Source organism: Calliopsis andreniformis, chromosome 3 (genome assembly GCF_051401765.1).
Source record: "Calliopsis andreniformis isolate RMS-2024a chromosome 3, iyCalAndr_principal, whole genome shotgun sequence".
In the NCBI taxonomy this organism is placed as follows: Eukaryota; Metazoa; Arthropoda; class Insecta; order Hymenoptera; family Andrenidae; genus Calliopsis; species Calliopsis andreniformis.
The window spans coordinates 18773124-18793238 of NC_135064.1; the positions used below are offsets into that span (position 1 = coordinate 18773124).

Genomic DNA, 20115 nt, shown 5'->3' on the forward strand with positions numbered 1-20115 from the left:
TATTGTTTCCTTTCCCTGTGACCATCACTTTCAGCCGTGTTCCAGAAGCCCCTTACACGTTCCCTCGAAATCCTTCCCTGTCGGGCCATTCGACCTTTTCGAAGTTTCTACATCGACGCAGCGCTTCAAAGATATCCTAATTTAATTTCGAAAAGTTCGAATAGCTCCCGAAGAAGCTCTAGCTTCGAGTGCGATAAAAACGAGCTTCCTTCGCTGCTCCTTTCGAACTTTCTCACAGAAGAAGAATCTTTCTGGCGCGTCACATTAAATTGACAAGCAAAATGAATTACGAACTTCTCTGATCGGAATCTGCCTTTAATGAGATCTGCTTGGGAATACTATAGTAGGTTTACTCAATTGAATGTAAGTTAAAATTTTGTTTTATTTCCCTGTGTTAGAAATGATAACTGAGAGTGGATCTTGCAACATGGATGAGAGTAGTTTATTATTTTTTAGGTTCTGATGTGTACTTGTAGGTTTACTTAGGATTAATTGTAACTTTTATGATCAGAGACAGTAGAATTTAGAAATTGGATATTGTAGACCATTTTTCTTAACTTACGAGGTTCTACAACATCCTATTTATTTGTTCTGTGCATCTAGTACGATGAGCGGCAAAATTTAAAAAATTGTTGAACATATCTTGAGTAGTACCTTCTTTTCTCTTTCTTTTAGTTGAACTAGTAACTCCCTATAATCGTTTTCAGAGAAGAAATCGAAGTTTCCTTGGATAAGAGAGAACTAATATTACCGAGGAAACAGAAATTGCTTAACTTATGAAGAACTTGTACCTAACCATTTCGAACTATCGAGATTTCAAACTTTATCCCTACGCTTCACTAGCTTTTAGTTAGGTGGTATATTAAGATCATAATCGTCATACGAGCTCAACTTCTCATGTTCGTCACAAAAAATATTACCAGCTAACTTACCCAGAATTAATAATAAAAAGACTTATAAGCCTTTTAAAACTAAAAACAATTTTTAATCGTGGAATCGGAGCAACTATCACACTATGTCGTAACATTAAAATCATGGTACCTCAAGCTTGAATTCTCCTTTATTTCTCATGGATGTTAAGCATTATCGAGTCCGTATCTTCCACACCCTATCACTTCATATTTAACAAAATGTACATAAATTATGCATATGCAATAAAATATACCAGGGTTGCAAAAAGTCCTACATTGTAATCTCGTCGCCTCACTAACTTCCCAAGAACGATATTCCGCATACATGAATTGTACAGTCCACTTTTCTACTACAGATGGAGGAGGCTCTGTTCCCTGGAAATAAAACTGTGGCACGCACCGAGCAGCCTGCATCGCATGCATAATTTAATAAAGCTCGCAATTCGACCAGTGAAATATTTATTCGCGTGACGCGTTTCGCGCTGCCCTCGATCGCGCCCACGGACCATTTAATCGTGCGTTCACGTGCGTTCTATACCGATCGATAACACCTGGCTGGGTTTATCGGCCCTCCTTATACATGCATATTTTCTTCTCTTCGACCAGCGATCATACGAAATTACGAAATATTGTAATCGAAACAATCACGCGTCGTTCACGTGCCAGACAAAGCCAATCTTTGCCTTTGACCAACACCTGTTCAATATACAAAACGGTAATTGGCTTTTCTCGCTGATGGAGAAATCTTGTGTCTCGCTGCGATAATTTTGTTTTCCTCTCTTTTTCTGATCTTTGTTGCTGATCGTGTTTTTTTAAAATAATGCCCTATCTATGTGAACCTTTTGATGGGTTTTAGAAAGTAGTGAGGACACTTGAGAGGTTATGGCTGATTTAGAAGAGGAGACATTTTAAACCTATCAGCAGAGTTGCAGAAGTTTATCTTCTGACGAAGTTAAGAGTCTATAATGGAAGGTGGGGAATGAGTGAGGAAGTTTTGAGTTACATGTCCCTGCAATCATTCAGCTATTCTACTTCTAGTTTTAATAGTACATAGGTATATAAATACATTATTTTTGTCATTATGTACTGTACGACAATAACTACATAAGGGAAACATAGCTTTTGACTTCGTTAATATTCTTCCCTCAGAAGCCATATCTCAGAAACAATTATCCAAAATTTATTCAGCTAATTTTAATTCTACCTCATAATAAAATACAGATTTCACGGATTCCATTAAAAAACCTGATCTTCTTCAGATAGATACCTACACAGAACCTAATAACGTTTACCTGAATGTACTTTCACCCGCCCCAAATCCAGGCCAGTTTCGATTATAAGGCTCTAGCGGTCGGGACAAAAGCTTCGAAAATTTCGTTTCGGTCGACAATGACCGGAAGCTGCGGGGTCACACTAAATTAAATCTTTCGGATTTGCTTCGGTTTCAGGCAGCAGACAGCTTACGTGTGGAGCAGCGTGTGCCTCGGCGGGTTGTCGATGTTAGCCAAGGAGACCGGCATTACTGTTTTGCCTCTAAACCTTCTTTACGACCTCTGTCGCTCCTGGCATTCAATCAAGAGGTAAGCGTTTAAGCGCGTCGCGCTCCTACAGCAGTTCGGAAACGTACGATTCGTGTATCGGGAGAAGTCCTCTGGAAAGCATTAAGGACAATGTATTTCAGGGGACTTCTCACGGAACATGAATAGTATATTCGCGTGGCAAATGCCTCTGTTCGCGATAAATCGCGAAATAAGAAGTGGCATCCACGGGGGTGCATTTTCACGCGACAGTGAGTCACATGTGTATGGGCAATCGCGAATGTGTTGGTATTCAGGTGCTTCGTGAAGGTCTTTAAATAACCGAGGCGTCCCAGAGAAGGTGAACGAACTGTGAGATAGTTAATATTGGCTTCGAAGTCGTATTTTTTCGACAGCAGTGATGGAGAGTTCATTTGTTATTGTTTCCTGTTGCAGATCTATTTTCGAGGCCAGATGGAACGACGACTCCAGGCACTTTTCTCGACGCGCAGCGGCACTACTGGTTTCGGTAAGTAAGAGTGAATTAAATTTATAAATACGTGTAAATAGTGCGCGCTAAAATAGGACTTAATATTAGTAAATAAGAGGCAATATCTTTGAATTGGAATTGTTAAGAGTGGTAACATTTTGTGAAAAATCTGTCGATTTAACTGTTTCGTTATGTGACTGTGCTCTACAGTAAGGTAATTTGCTGTACCTGTACGCTGTCACATTTTCAAATTCTACAGCACAATGTTAGGAAAACATGCGAAACGTAATCTAGATACCTTGATTCAACTTACTTATCGAATTTTAAATGTACGTTTATCGACGCAACAATAAATTTCGCTGCCAGTAAATACTACAATAACCTCGAAATGCATGCTTTTCGAGATGCAATCGTCGACAAAATCAACAAGGTTGAGCGATTGGAAAATATCGAATCGATTTCTCTATGACTACAGAGAACAAGTTTAAAACGTGCATTCAATTTATTGCGGGGAAATTTGCATCGCGTTTCCGCGCTGAACCTACTTCCGCTCCCTCTATGATCGCTACCATAGCACAAAAGCTATTACAGGGTGTAAGCAACGCGTGAAACGAACCACACGGAGGCCACGTTCTCGCTTCTATCGACCGTAACGAGGAAACTTTTACGAATTTTTAGCCGCATGAAACGAAATCGATCTCCTTTATTTATTTTCACAACATAAACGACGTTAACGATAACCATCTGCAGACGATTCAATATTTCAAAATAGAAAGCTCTTTTCGCGTATCATATTCCTATACACAATTACAGATCTTCGTCTTATATTCACATCTACAATCACCTGTATCCGAACCATTTGTATAATATAATGTATACATTAGTTTTCTTTGATTTAGAGTCTCTATTTTTGGTAACAGGTTTATTTTATACAAAATTATTAATTGAGTAGAAAAAAGAAAAGAGAAAGGCTATACCTTATAATACCTCAATTCATTGAAGGATCACCCAAAATTGCTTTATCGTATAATAGTGTACATAAATATGCGAAACTGAGCTCTATCGATCGTCTGCTCGCGTTTATTATCTCGTTTCGATGAGCGTGCCCTGAAGTTTCTTGGACTGGTGTCACGACTGCGAAGAAGACATCGTCCAAAGGAGGATAAATAGATAAATGGATCCGTCGACTTTTCTCTACCACCTCATTTGTCCCTGGCTGACAGAGGTGTAGACACTGTCGGTAATACAATAACGACAAAGCTAGTGTGGTACACCAGGCGCGTCGTTGATTCCGTCTGAAAATCATGCGGGGCTTCTACGCACGACTGAGTATACGCGACTCGTTAAGAGGATTCGAACAATCCCTACACCCTCTCCCTCTGCTTTCACCCTTTGCCTGCTCGCGGTTACGCAACACCTTTCTGTTCGTTGTCGTACGACCAGGTCGGTTGCCTGGTTCGTTTTGTGATTACATTTGATTGAAACATGCGTGTAATCGTGTTAGAGTCGAATGGATTGAGAATAGATGGGGGACGCCAGGATTAAACCGTGGATGAACGTGTTTCGCTGAAGGGGAAATGTGTGGGGGAATAGAGTTAGCGAAGTCATTTGTAGAGATCTGTTGTGGAGACAAAAAGTGGGAAGAGAGTACCTAGATAGTTGGGCTTATGAGATGAGGTGAAATTAAGTAGGTACTTTGGTTGACTTGTTCTACTGTCAATTAATTTCAGTGGTTTCGGTAGTGTCTGACTACATAGGGCGTAGAACTACTCCGTTTATAATTTTGTAGAACGCTTTTGGAAGTAGTATTTTCACGCTTTGATATGTTGATGTAGGAGATGGTATTAAAGCTAAATATTGTAAAGTTTTAGTTATAGTTATATTCTCGATAATTATATTTTGGGCCTCCTTTGAGTTCGGTAGTGCCACGTTGTCTAACTACATACTTCACGATACTACTCTCGGTATCAATTACGAAACCGTGTCTGATTACAGAAGACCTTAAGGTACTTCTCATATAGTCAAGAGCATCAATTAACGAGATGTCTGACTATACGTACATTAAACCTACTTTTTGCATGAGATCGAAAGCAAACAAGTTCATCTTCAGTCCTTAAAAGTTCTAGCTTGCATTACTATACCTCTAACATTACGTATAATACACCAATCATAATACTATCGCGTAACTATCAAAGAAACATCAGTGTTCCATCAAGTAGACCATAAAATTCACGAGGATCATATCTACAAACTACCCAAATATCAAAAATTATTTTTCCTTCGCATGATAATCTCCTCTACGATACTTCTCCGTACTTTCTTATCACTTCGTTCCACACACTGACTGTACAACACGTGCTCGTAATGCAACAAAACCCAAGGCAATGCCACATAACTCTCGACTTGTTCATAAAGATCTCTGAGTGAGAGGGAATAAGTGCTTCGAGTACAGAAAGCAGAGAGGATCTTGATTTCTGTTTCGCGGCATTTGCAAACGGCCCGAAGATCCGCGTCGTTAATCCTTAACGGCCGATACCCTCCGTTTTTATCGTTTTGTCGTGGCTGCTTACAGCATGCTCGTTCCTTAAGCAAGTTTAACGATCGTTAACGTGGATACACTCGCTTCTGTGTATTTCCGCTTTACGGCCGCAAAAAATAAACCACGTCCCGACGAATTGTCGGGCAACTGCGGAAACTGGCTGGCACTTCCTATCTCGATGTAAAATGGCCGTGCCTTTAAGAGAGCAACGATGAATTACGAGCTCCACATACCGGGGGAGAACCTAATAATGAACTTCTCGTTGGTACGAGGCCGCCATTCTTTGACGCGAATTTGTGGTCACTGAATCTGTTCCGGAGAGCATACCTCTGGTCGATGAAAATGTGTATTCAACTATAATTTTCAATTATCTCTGCGATAAGTACGATAAAAGTACACGTGTGAATTATTCAGTCTTAAAGGAACTAAAACATTCGACCTTCTTGCAATTTAAAAAATTCACGCCTCGCATGTCGGGTATTATTTTTCCCTATCATTTCGACGTTAATTAATAACAGAGCGTACTGTGCAGCCAATTAATATATTTTAATTAAGACAATGTAACAGTCGTGTAATGAATTGCACTTCATAAATTATAGAGGATTCATTGGTTGGAGGGCAGTCTCGTTCGAGGTTCATCGATTTAATTAACGAGTTGGACGATGCACGTGTATAAATTTCGTTGAAAATAAACGAGGCTCGTTTTTAACGTAGTAGACGCAGCGGCGCGACTCTCTAGCCTTTTTTCCTCGATGCCTCGTAACTTGTATCGTACGCAGAAAGTTATGGGAGTGTTATAACAGTATCATACGACCGATAGCAAGTTGAGAGTGCGCACGGAACGTAATTTGACCGAACACGATCCCGCGTTATGCTAATTTACGTCAAGGAACGAGGTGGGCGCGCGAGCACGACCCTCGTGTTCGAACTGCCACACGTTGCGAGCTTCCTTTCCACCCTCCCTCTTACCACCTATTGCCACTTACGCGTTAGGAGATATATCCCCCACTGGAGGATTACTTAACGTTGCCTTCCCTCGGACGACTAAATTTTTTGAAAAGAGAAAAAGAAAATTGGAAGCCTAGAAATATTGGTTACTTGAAGTCTTATGGAATTTATAAATAGTTAATCAAGGAATAAGGAGAGAGATTCTCGTCGAAGAAAATTATATTGCACCCCAACGACGAAACTGTCACAAATACAAAATTCTCCCATTTTCATTTAACTATATGGAGGTTCTTTTAATTAAAAAATTTATTATAATTTTCGGTTTTATTAAAATCTAATTTTTTTCAGTAAATTTCAGGTACCTTACGTTTCATGTTGCAATTAGGTAATTTCGTCAACAATATACTTTGACATACTGTTTTTATTCCAATAACTAACACTTAAACTTAAATAACGTATTTGTTTTATGTATAATTTACGGAGAATTTCCCAGAAACGCTTCCATTACAATCAAGTAACTTTACAAATAGTACATATTGACATATTTCTTGTATTCTAATAATCGATACCTAGGCTTAAGTAATATATCTGTCTTATCTATAATTTATGTAGCATTTCACAGAAACACTTCCATTGCGATATTTTCATGCATATGGCAAATGAACAATGTCCGACAGTGATGCAAACACGCGTTGGCTCCAATGGAACAGTATCTACTTCCGGATGCACAGGAAGGCAGGTTACGACCATTCCGACGTAACAGACATAATCGATAAGCCGATGCATTTAGGGATACACACTGTTGACTGATTCTACATCAGTATGCTCGTTGTTAGCCGATTGGTGTGCCTCTTAGATCTTACCTCCGCGCTTCAAATTATCCTTAAGGCCGGCAGCGCCATTATAATTGCATACACCGAATTGGCATACTGGCGGGAACTAGTTCGATGTGCTAACAGTCGAAGCGTTTAATCGACGAATTAGAGGATGGAATATTTAACCATGAATCGACGGAGACGGCGCACAGTGTCAGATTTGTAACAAAATTGATAACTTCTGAACTAATACATTTTCGACCTAAGATTCTTAATACTTTTTTAAAGAGAATACAGAAATGCATCGACTGAAAAGAAATTGAGGTGACCTTAATTTTTTATTAATTAAAGAATTGCTTTTCGATTTCTTTCATTGCAATTTATTGCTACTTGATTACTGACTAAATTTTATTTGAAACATTTGTTTATTTATCGAGAACGTATAAACATTGAAAGGGTTGTTGAGAGCATATAGATTTTAAGGATAAAAATTAAAAAGCAATTAAAACTTGTTTGACATTTTTTAAAAATGTTTTTTACACTTCAGTTTTTCGACTTCTGTCTATTGCTCATTCACACTGTGCGGCGTCACGTTCCTGTAATCCTGTCACTGACAGCGTTAGAACTACTACTTCAACAAAATAGTTACCCTTATTCAGAGGGAACAATAGTAAGAAAACAGAATTTTTGAAAAATTCTCTTTTCTAATTCTTCACACCGTGTCCGTGCGACAGAATAGATATAACAAGGGTCCCTAGAAACTGCACAACAGCGGAAAAATCGGGTCGCTGCACCAGTTGAAACTGCAACAAATTTGACTGAAAAAAACTGAACTACGCGCTTTTCAGAGAATACAACGCGTTGAGGGATGAACAATTAGAGACGGAAAATAGAATCACTTATTAAAACGATCATCCTCCAAAACAAATCTCCAATTTCATATTTCTCCTCCAAATATTCAGCTTTTTTAATCCGGCGTATCTAGTGTCGCTGTTTTTCCCTCCAAACAGTATCCTCCTTCCATGCCACACGTGCACAGCTTCTCCGACAGTAATAATTGTACAAACAAAATCCAGAAAAAGCTTCGGCGCATCTGGCGCAGGAATAAGACGCGCGGCCAGCCAGCTGATCCAACCGCATAAAAATACGCATTCCGTTCCTCCGCGAGAAATATATTCCAGGGTGTGTGGGGGTGTGGTTATAATGCCACCCTGGGCTCGGCCAGGCAACCGACGCTCGACGGGGGAGGAAATTCAGGCTTTCTAGGTATGCGGGGTCCGCCGACTGTGACGTTTCCTGCGCATCAGATATTTACCGAAATTGAATTTCTGTCTTGTCCCCCGTGTTCGCCTGGTCCAGCCCCGTGGTGACATAATACAATATTCCTAACCGAACTCTGTCCCCCTGTTGTCGAAAGGCGAAGACACGCTGGCGAACGAGGACGATGTTCTGCATCGTGTACGCGATACGTGGCTCAGCAGTATGCGTGTCGAGCTTACAAGGGAGTCGTGGAATGCTTGTCGTGGAAGTCGCTTTTAGAATAATACTGGATATCATTTGTGGTATACACGTAGTGTAGTAGAATCCTTATATTGTTCGGCAAAATGGGTTTTTGTTTTTGAGAAATTTTAGTTTAAAGTTTTATCAGGACTATGGACACAAATATTCTTTAAAGAAAAAATATTCCCTCTATAGGATGATCAATTTATCTGGAAACCCTCTAAATGTTGGCAGCATTTATTCTAAATACTGTCAGCATTGTAAGTGCTGCCAGCACCTATTAGAGAGTTTCCAGTTAAACTGGTCACCTTGTATGTCCATCTTTCCTCTGAGGTGTCGAGTGTGTGTGGATATGTAGTGCGTCATAAGGTTGGAATATGGTGAAAGAGGTTAGATGTGTTCTACATGACGCTCCCGATCGAAGAAGATATGAATACCTTGGATTGGCAGATATTGTTCGGTTCTAGAACCCTTCTAGGGTCTACTCGAACCTGTACGTCTCGGTGCTCTCGGAGGAATGGCGAATGTAGAGGACTGCTGGAGAAGACAGAAGCAGAAAGGGTTGGATGGGGTTCTTCGGCGTAAAGAGTGGCGGTTTTGGTCAGTCGTGCATCGTGGACGGCTATTGGGTTAGCGAACTGACGCTGGACGTGACGAAAATACGGATGTCCCATGTGGATGAGAGTACAGGGGTGAGGCTGGGGGATGCGCTGGAACGTTTCGAGTTTTGGTGTTTATGGAATGGAATGTTTCTTCGGTGAGCACGTTTCTAGGAGATTAATAGCTGGTGCGTTTGGTTTCAGGGTGAATTTGTATCGTTCGGGGAAGAGTTTAGTTTACTTGGAATGATTGAATTGAGTTCCTGATGAAGTGGATATGTTTGCGTTTTTAAAGGGAAATTTAGAGTGAGAGAAAGAAGATCCTTTTAGTTTGGGTGTAAACGATTTTTTATATAATTTGTATCCTAGAGGTACTTTAGAGTATCATGAACCGAGTATGTGTAGGAACTCGGTTATTCTGTTACACAAAAACAGTTTGAAAGTGTTTAAAATAAAAATAGTACTGGAAACTAAGAATTGCATAATAGAGGATGGAAAGAGCTAATTAGGGAAGAACTAAGAAGGGATTAGGAACAGGGGAGCTAAGAAGAAATTAAAAAGAGGATTAAATAGAATAGAGTGAAGACCAACAAACTGCTAATTGTGAGAGAATAAACGGATCAGGGGATACAAATTTTTGCATTAATATTTGTTCCGCATTATTTCAGTAGTGCAGACTAAATATATTTTGAACCCTGGAAAATACTAAACGATGAGTGCATTTTTGCATGCTTTGGCGTGCAATCTGCGTTCTCATTTTTCATTTCTCGAGCCAGTTAACAAAAGCTTCCAATGCTCCCAGAAGCACAGTGAGTCGTGAATTTACAGAAAGCACTAATAAGAAGACTTCTTAGAATGTATATTTAGTTCCCTTTATTTTTTGAGATATACATACATTTCTAAGAGAATTATAAATTTTTGAGACAAAATTCAAGCCTTAATTCACTACAAGAATTCAAATGAATTCAGTAGTCTTCATTAAAAAACGGTAGCCTAAAAACTTTTGCAACTTATATTATCAATATATTATATGTATATACATTTGCAATTTATGTTATCAAGATATTATCAATTATTCCGTACGAATGGTAAACATTTATATGGACTCTTTTCCAATATTTTAATCATTTAAGCGTACTTCCAAATTCATGTTTTACATGAAACTGCTAATAATTATTCATAATACGACTTTAGCACACAAGCGTTGCATTTCTATTTGATATTTACGTATTTCATTAATTATTTACAGCTTCGACGCTCGGAAATACGAAATTCGAGCGATATACTATTATCTTATAATTATGGAAGGTGATAATAACATCCAAATACAGACTTCCACGTAACAATAAACAAATATCTTTTTCAAAATAATTAAATTATAATTGATAAAAAAACAATGTAATTTAAATCTTCATCTGAATGCAATAACAATGTTTATGTATAAAGAAACGTGTGAGCAGAAGAACATAGGTTCAATAACCTTTCCTCAGTTCACGCAAACATAGCCTTTAACTAATTAAGAGTCACGTAATTAAAGGGTTCTATTTATTTGCAGTTCGGTGTGCTGTTGGTTGTCCGACTCGCCCTTCTTCACGGTGCTCTGCCTAAGTTCTCGCCGCAGGATAATCCAGCCGCCTTTCACCCTTGCTTCCACGTCAGGTGAGTGGTAGTCCGTAAGTCCTTTATGCTGCACGACTCGTAAAGAGATCTACAATTACAGTGTTTTAAAACTCATAACAATCGTGGACGCTCGAGAAACTGTATATCGTTGTCAGTCCAAAACCAACGCGATGAGCTAACGTGAAATCGAAATACCTACGCGGTAGCGGAGAACAAGGTTTTTCTGTCTTTTGATCTCGTGTGTACGAGATCTACGTTGTACTCGTTACTACTTATATCGTATGCAACGATCGTATTAGATATTTTCGGGAAAGTGGGAGACACAATGATTTTGCGTCGAATGAGAGACTTTTATAAAATTAGAATTGATAATAATAAGCATTATATGATATACTTAGAATTAGGGTTTTGTGGACCTTTATTATTACTTGAATTGTGATTTAAGAGATTGTACATACACGTAGCATTTTTTCTATGGGATACATATAGTGACTTCTTTAACTTTTCTGTCAGTGTAGTCATGCCTCATACAATGAAATGGGTTCTTATGCTCCATAAAATGTAATACAAAATTTTTCATTATAAAATTTAAACAGTGCACAGGTTTATAAAGCATAAAATGCGATCAAACTTTTATTCTAAAAGCGTTTTTATATCTACTATAGTTTTCGAGATATATTGAGAAACAGGACAACACATTTTATATTAATCCTGTATTAAGAAGTGTTTTCATACAGCAGAATAAACAGTAGCACAAATAGAAAATTATCCAATAATTCTCTTGAGGTTCCCTGCAAGCATACAGAGTATCAAGAAAATAAGAAACATCAAGTTACCAAAATTCTCAGTAAACTATTGTCCCACACTTTTACCCCGCAGTTACTTCAGTTGAAATTATCAAATTTACATAACACATACAGTAACCCCACTTCGAACGCGGCTTAGCGTCACCCGAACATAGAATCCCACCCCTAGGAACACTCCCTTTTCCAAACACCAACGACAAACCGAACCATCAGCTCCACATCGAACCACCTCAACGCTCGAATATTTTACTTCCCCCACTGTACACCGAACCCCCGTCCCCCGATCTCTGAAGAGCCATCGTTTCCTCGCAGCTTTCAGGCTGACCCGAATCTGCGATAGTGCTCGAGTTAAAACGCCTCGCTCTTCCCTCTTTAGGCCGTGCTCCGAGCGATATCTCGAAGTTCGAAGCGTCGGATCCCCGAGCGTGAAAGGGAGTCTCCTGATTCGCGGCCGGGTTAAACCGACCGCCTCGCCTCTAACTTTTCCAGTTGCTTACTCCCCCAGCGCCAGTGGCGGGAGTAGCAGAGAGGAAAGGCAGCAGTAGACGGTGCCGTCAAAGAACCAAAGCTCCGCGCGCAACTACTCAAAAAATTCTACGACTCGACACAGGGCGGGAGGCGAGGACTTTTAGCGTTGCTGGCAACAGTCGGGGAGAGCCTTTCGACGATTTCCGATCGTTTCTAGCCAGTTCTTTGAAACTTGCCCGCGCCTAGGTCCGCGCTGGCTCAAGTGCACTCGTTCAGACCCACTGCAGACGAGCCTTTCTTTGCCATCGCGGCAGGTCGCTGCTGTGCGCTGTAGCAACAAGGACAATTCCCAGTTTTCAGTCGTGGAAAGCAAGAAAATACATACGAGCGCGGCAACTCGCCAGCACGTTTGCGTATTTTCAAAAGTACGCAACCTGTTTCGCCGATACAACTTGCTGCAAACGTACCGCCTAGTCGCCGCGCTCGTAAAGTAAATGTCCCAATACCTGGACTCTCATGCATGCATCCCAACACTTAAATCGTGTACCAGTGACTAAACTATTTCATATTAACATTCTTTGTTTTACTAGTAATCCTAGCTATCAGGACATGGTCAGCTGCTGAGACACTCACGTCTGTCCTTGCTTTCCAAAATTGAAAACTGGGGATTGTCCTCGTTGCTAGAACGCACAGCAGCGAATTGCCGCGATGGCAGAAAGACGCTCGGTCCTTATTTTCCTTCGAGCTGTTTTCCAGCGATGAAAGGAGGGGCGTTGCGCTGGTAAGCGCGGGGGTGGCTTCTCCGCGTCAGTCAAACGGTTGGCGAAAAATTCCGAAATATACGACTCGATTTTACGGTCCGACGGACATGTCCGGTAAATCCGATTCCCGCTATCTCCCCGAAGACTGACGATATCGACTGGACCCGGGGCCATTGCGCAGCCCGAGAAAGGAATATGTCCCAGTGGTTTACGCGGCTGGGAAAATGGAACCGGTCCCGATGTAACGCTCCATTTCAATATCTCGATATGACGCGGTACGCTTCCTTTCGGGGTGGCTCGCGCGCGTTCCGCCCGGTTTCGCGCCGGAACGTCCGGTCGACAGCTTCCGCCCGGTATCGACGACGGAAGAATTATTGTATTATTCGAGGAAGAGAATGCGACCGATTCTGCTTTCAATTCCGTGTTCCCGTTTCCGAACGAGCTGTTTGTCACGTATCGACACGGAGGATCGTGTCGTTCTGCGACACGACCGCGGAACTACGCGATGGCGATGTCGATACGCCGATTGCTCGTTCTGGTTGACCTTCTTTCTTGCAAGGGGAGAAGGATTGCGTATTCGTTTAGATTTATTAGTATTAAGGTAAATGTTCCAGCGGCTGACCGTGTTCTGATAAGTGAACGCTAAGGGTAATTTTATTGTGTTTTAGGCTTCAATTGTAATGTATTAAGTATACAGTGTATTAGGTATTAGAATGTATTAGGTGTATAGTGTATTAGGTATACAGTGTATTAGGTATTACAAGGTATCAGGTTTTCCACCTAACGTCACATCACTTAATACAAGCACATCCTAGATCTTCCAATGGACTCCTTAGTAAGCTTACTTATCTAGTTCAGTGACCACTTTTACTTAAGTAAATGTATGTCCAGATAAATCTGAGAATTCTATAATAGCAAAGTATTCAAGGAACACCATAAGTGCATTTTACTCATTCATCAAAATCAAATTCCAAGGATACTGTATCACAACAAAAATCCACCTTTTATCGCGAACCTCATCCAACGGCATACAGTATTGCCTCAAATACCAAAGATAAGATATTCCTAAACAAAGAACAGGTGCCCAACGTCTCCAGCCACTTTCCCATCTTCAAGCTCCCTGCTACTTTCTCCCCAGAATCCTTACTCTCATCCAATCTCTTCTCAGTCGATTCGAACACCGCCACAAAGGCAAACGTAGGTTTCCTTGTTACTCGTCGATAGGAGAAGCAAAAATCCGCGGCTGCACTTAGCCGAAGCACGGCCACGGAGAACGCTCGATAATTTTAGCATATTGAAATATTGTTTCGTTCTTTCCGTTCCGTTCCGCCGTATCAGCGTATCGGAGCGGCACGTTTCCTCCTCCGAAGTCTGCGCCCGTATTTATTCTTTCTCCCTGCCGTTACCTTGCACAAGCTTCGCCCAACCTCCCTCGTTTCTTCCCTCGCAGCCAACCGAGCGGAGCGACTAGGGTCGGGGCTGGCTTCCTCCGACCAGCGACGAGGAGATATTATGCGAAATACTTTCTGCCCGACATCGGGGGACCAGCCGGGAATACTTTATGAGATGTATAATTTGGACGAATGTGCCATGGTTTCGTGGAATTTAGAATCGCTCGAAAGTACGGCGGATCTTCGAGAGACTCGCAAGTGGGGCTTCCGCGCGACCGTAGCCTGTCGCCGATGTTACAGGTTTTCCGCATTTTCCGAGGATTTCCCTGGCTGGCTGGCCTCATATGTGCCGGCACACGCGACGTCGACACGTGTCTCGGGATGACGGTGCAAGTTGAGGAAATTCGAGCGCGATATTTCGTTCTCCGTGGCGTCTGTTAATATCGTGCGACCTAGAAAGATCTGCGAAATTACTTCTCGTCTGGGATGGTTTAGACGAGACTCTGCTGGCTCGGAACGGTTGCAGCATCGTTATTAGGAGATGTGGACGCTTTCGAGGCTCGCATTGGAACGTGGTATTCGGTTCTTCGTTCCACGAATTGGCACAATTAACAGCTGGGTGAAAAACTAGTGGAGTAGCTGAAATTAAGGAAGGAAAGATTAGAATCCCTATCTAGACGCTTCAGTGATTTAAAGAAATGCTAGCTTGAGGTCAGTATTCGTGTAATCTTATCCCGAGACGTGAAGCTTTACAGTGTAATAAATTTGCTTAGCATCTAGTTACATTCAGAATGATGTGTAATATAACTACTTGTAGGAGTAAAATTCATGAAAATTAGTCGAAATTTAAGTATCGCGCTTTAGAGGTCAATCAAGCTGGCATCGCTCAACGATGGTGTCGAGCAAAGTGGCCGAAGTAATGTAAATTTCGTTACCCTCGCTTATTTTCGTAAAATGCTGCAATTATGACTTTATTGCGGCATGCACGGAACTACAATTTCAGGCGTGGATTTCAGCCAAGTTGCACGTTATTCGCGCTCGTGTCATGAACGATATGTTCGATAACAGTTTCCCTGAAGGAGAAATTTCTGGGGCTAAATTGAACTTGCTACTTATTGCAAATAACTCGTATCGACATTTCGACGGGAAACCCATAACTCCTTAACCTATTTCAAACGGTGGTTATATTCTAAAAGAAACAGCAGATTGTCGATTATTAATTCTTTATCTCTCGTCACGCGTCAATTTATGATATTTCCCTACCACGATAACGATATTAATATTGAATATACTGTGTCGTCGACTGCATTAAATAGACAGTACATGGTCAATTTCTAGCGAAATTAAATTAATATAGCTCTAAGATGAAACCTGAAAGCAATAAGACATTCATATCTCTGAGTATTTACTTCAACCACTTCAATATTAATATCCACAGCCTCAGTTAAATCACTCTTCCTCATAAAGTCGGAAATCGTTCACCAGGGCTACCAGAAGGACCAATCAAATTCTAAAAATTATACTCTTCGAACTCATTGAAACTCCCTCAAACGATATCTATATCCTCAAGTTCCCTCAGTTTTTTCTCTCAAAGTGGCCTTCCATAGTAAACTTCTGTCGCTCGCCGAATTATTGACTTCTCCTGAATCAGCCCTCGTACGCGACACGAGCCACACGACAGCCAAAAATATATCCCCCAGCTGCAAAGTGCATCGTAATAGCTGGAAGGTATTCGTTCTAATACCGCAACCGTTCACCGTGAATATACAGCGTTGAGACGCTTACGGCGGGCTTTGACAACAAACACAGTTGTCGGGGGGCCATGAAAGAGCGAAACGGAAGGGTGAAAGACGTCGGGAGATGGGGGTGTAAGTGGAGGAACTCAACGGTCGAAACGCTTAAAGGGCTGCGCTACAACGTTCTCGTGCGTCCTCTGGCGCGGTGATTAATTCCACGTTGAATCCCTCCCTATCCACTGTATCTCGTTTCACGAGGCCACGATATTACGCCTCCCTATTGGCGTGTACGTGTTAAAATATTAATGGCGACTGGTTCCAGCCATCGCTGGAAACTGCCTCCACGTGCTCTCAGTGTTTCGCGTATCTAACAAAGCCCTCGTGAATTTTCTTCGGGGCGCCCATCACCCCCTCTGGCTTGGCCTTGCAAAAGGGCGGTACCCCCGAAGGAAAATAAATGGGCGAGAAATTGAATTCTGTTTTCGGTGGAATGGGCCTATGGAAATGTAACTCATCTTGAAAAGGGTGGCTTCTCGTTTCGTTTTGGGAGTCTAGGTGTTATTGAATCTTTTTACATTCTTTGAAACAGAATCTCTGTGCTCGTATTTCGTTTTATTATAGTATGACAATTTTGTAGCGTATTATGATAAATATTTCATAATGGAAATTGATGAAATAAATTTCTGAAGTGAGACCAGAATTGATACCATTGAAAAAAGGATTCTGAACAGTCCTGGTTCACCGTATACATACACACATTCTTCTTTCATTTAATTTTCCGGATTTCTCAGTAATTCAAAGCAGGTACATAGAGAATATTTTATGTATTTAATTGACAGTAAGTGTAGCAGTAGAAAAGACGCAATAAAAAATGCGCCAGAAACGTCAATAAACTTTTACTGTTTTATAGTATTGCATTCTTTAATGCACTCAGGGAAATTTTCTACGACATACTTCGCAGAAAATACATGTTAGTCGTAAATAATGCGTAAATCTTGGCCGAGGAGATTTTTAGCGAGTCGACGGTCAGAAGCACGGCAGAGAGCAGCTTTTTACGATTTAGAGACTATTCAGACGGACTGAAAATCCGCTTGTTTCTTACAGTTAATGCTCTCACTAGAAACTCAGTTTATAACTAAAAATACAACGTTATGAATACTCGACACTATCCCTGGTGAACTGGTAGGACGGTTTCGGTATGATTTCACCGCGGTTATTACCAGGGTTTATTGCATTCTTAAATCGCCACGGAAGTTTGTTAGAATTTATTCAGTGTGCCGCCTCGGAAGCTTCTGTTTACGTTTCCACGTTTGGAGACTTATTAAGTTGTGAAAGAGAGTTATTACGCTTCTCCAGAACAGAACAGTTTTCTAGCAATTAGAGCAACTTTTCCTACCTAAGATTTGGTAAATTTATTTAACACAGACGTAGTAATATTCATCTATATTGCGTAATTTATTGCATAACTTATTTATTGTACTACTAAATTTATAGTGGATACAAAGTTGGAATCCTGGTAGTGCATTTTAGATATGCTGTTTTCAATACGATAATCTTAAGAAGCTTATTGTGATCTAGGAAATCTGGCGAAAATATTCAAATATTTGAATTTGTGAAAATTTAAATATTTAAAAAATTTGAATTTTTGTGAGTTCAAATATATCAAAAATTAAAAACCCCCAAATCTTGCAAATTTCCTAAAATAAAAACATCTTGAACCCCAAATCAACGAAGACAATTAAAAAATTTTCTTAGATTTCGCATAGTCGAAGTACCCAGGACCAACCAAAATTGAAATTCTCTGACGCTCGTTGAAGTTCGTTACACAAATTACACAAGGGTGTCGTGTTTCAGTGATCGTTTAACCCATCGGTGGTGACCACGGTCCCAAAGAGGTCAAAGATTACCAGTGGCGATAGAGTAGCTAAGGACGTCTCACGAACGACACTTCTCAGTCCGCTGTTGTCCCCTCGATCGATCGGCAACCGTTTCGAGCTCGCTCCCGCTGCCTCAGGGTCGAATGATCCGACGAGACGTGAAATTCACGGATCCAGTTTCACGAAGACCGGTGAACGATTAATTTTCACCCAGTGGAAGTTTCCACAAAGAGACGTCGCGAAACTCGTCTTCCCAGCGTCGCCCGAACTTCCTCCCAGACCATTTATCAGTTTAAGGTGTCAAGCTGTATCTCGCTGAGTGGAACTGCCTTCTTTCCTTGTGGCAGAGTCGGGTGGCGTTCTGATAACAAGTACCGCGGCCTAGGTTGAGTATTTAGCTGTGTAGACTTCGATAGAAACTTTCTTATTAGGTATTAGAGAGTTGTTTGTCTCTTGCTGATTGTTAGTTGATTTCGTCAGACATCTAGAAACATAGAAAAGGAAAGTGCAAACTTTGATTTTCAGGAAGATTTAAATAAAGTAAAACAGTGTGTAAGGTACTATAACCACGATACTAAAGGCAAAGAAGGTAGTGGAAAATTCATGTCATCACGAATGGAGAAATTGAGAAACATTAGAAATAGACTATCATAGAAATCATATTAAACTAAAAAGTTTATTACAAAGATAAAGAATACAAGCAGAATGTTTTATACATTAATAAAAAGACACTAGTGATGAAAGCAGGATGACAGACTAAAGTTAAACAAGCTTAAGCGAAAAATCGTGCCAAGCGAGTACTTACAAACACAGCAGATGACACTTTCAGTAGTATAACCCACCATTTCTCAAACGCTACTCGTATTCCCAAAGTCTCCTCTACACGAACCATTCCCTGGACTGCTAACTTCACCCATCATGACCAACGATCGTCGACTACTCTTCCCTAGAAGGAATTAAGAGAGAAATCGTAGCGTCCACCGGCGGTCGTTCGCGCCGAATCGTCGCGCGTAAATTTCAGGTCGGACGGATAAATTCCGTTCGATACAACGAAAAAAATTTATTCCTCGTAAAAGCGTTTACGATGGGAATAAAAGTTCCCCGTGAACAAATTCTTGCCGTGAAAAACGTCTGGTTTTATTTCTGCCGCGTATTCTCCCCCTGCACGGCTACCCTTCGTTCAGCTTTGCACGATGTGTCTCGCGAGAACGAGGTATAACAAGCGCGTAAACAATTTGAAGGGCTTCACGGCCACAGTTGCAGTCTCTGAAATTTCGAATGGAGTATGTAAATTCCAGAAACTATTTGCTCTCGAAAGCGCTCGCTTTAACTCGCGGCGTTTGAAGCGTTCGTCGAAGACGGGTCGAAAGACATCGGTGGCGAGCGAGAGCCAGTCGAGTGTTCGACAGGTCGAGGGTGAACTCGGTAGTTGTATTTGAGAGATCGTAAAAGCAAAAGGGGCTCGCTGAGAGCGAGCACATAGAGAGCGTGAAACACAACGCGGCCGTGGAATCAAAGTTCTCGGCGTGTGCTCTCGTGGAAAGCATCTTCTGTCGTTGATTTAAGCATGGACTTCGAATTTACGATTTAAGCGGCACTTTTATACGCGCGTATTCAGGATGCCGCGCGCCGCGGCGCGTTCCTTTCTTTCACTGAGTGCTTTACCATAGTTGCGGCACTCCTTCCGCGATTTACGCTGCTTGCAAAGTGCACCCAGCGACACCTTCGCGAGCAGGGATTCCGAGAACGACTTTGTCTTGGAGATCACGGCGAGGATTACAAGAGCAGCCGACTTGTAGATACAATTAACGTAGATCGTAAATTTCTTTACTTGGCTAAGCTGCTTAAACATTCCCTTGTCTTGAATAATCTATCTTATTGTTAGGAGTTTCTACTGCGTTCTACGCTAAACAGAACAATTACGAAATCACGCTCCTAGGCAATTTGTGAGAGTAAAGAGGATATCTCGGATGACAGGAACATTTCTGAAGTTCAACGCAGCGATATATTTATTACCTTCAGCAGAAAATTCGATGCATTTTTCATCTTCTTATAGTAGAACTGTAAAACTCCTACTTCAATGCAAGGTCCACAATTATACGTTCGAGGAAGTCCCACACCAACGTCTCAGACTTAT

General features: G+C 41.1%; 1 protein-coding gene across 1 annotated transcript in view; it reads left to right on the forward strand.

The window, feature by feature from the left end:
* The window catches only part of LOC143177073 (protein O-mannosyl-transferase TMTC1), a 200129-nt gene that overhangs the window by 114327 nt on the left and 65687 nt on the right, over positions 1-20115 (forward strand). The window contains exons 4-6 of the mRNA XM_076374845.1: positions 2360-2491; positions 2885-2957; positions 10875-10978. Coding sequence (XP_076230960.1) covers positions 2360-2491; positions 2885-2957; positions 10875-10978 — 309 coding nt within the window. The remainder of the gene's footprint in view (positions 1-2359; positions 2492-2884; positions 2958-10874; positions 10979-20115) is intronic.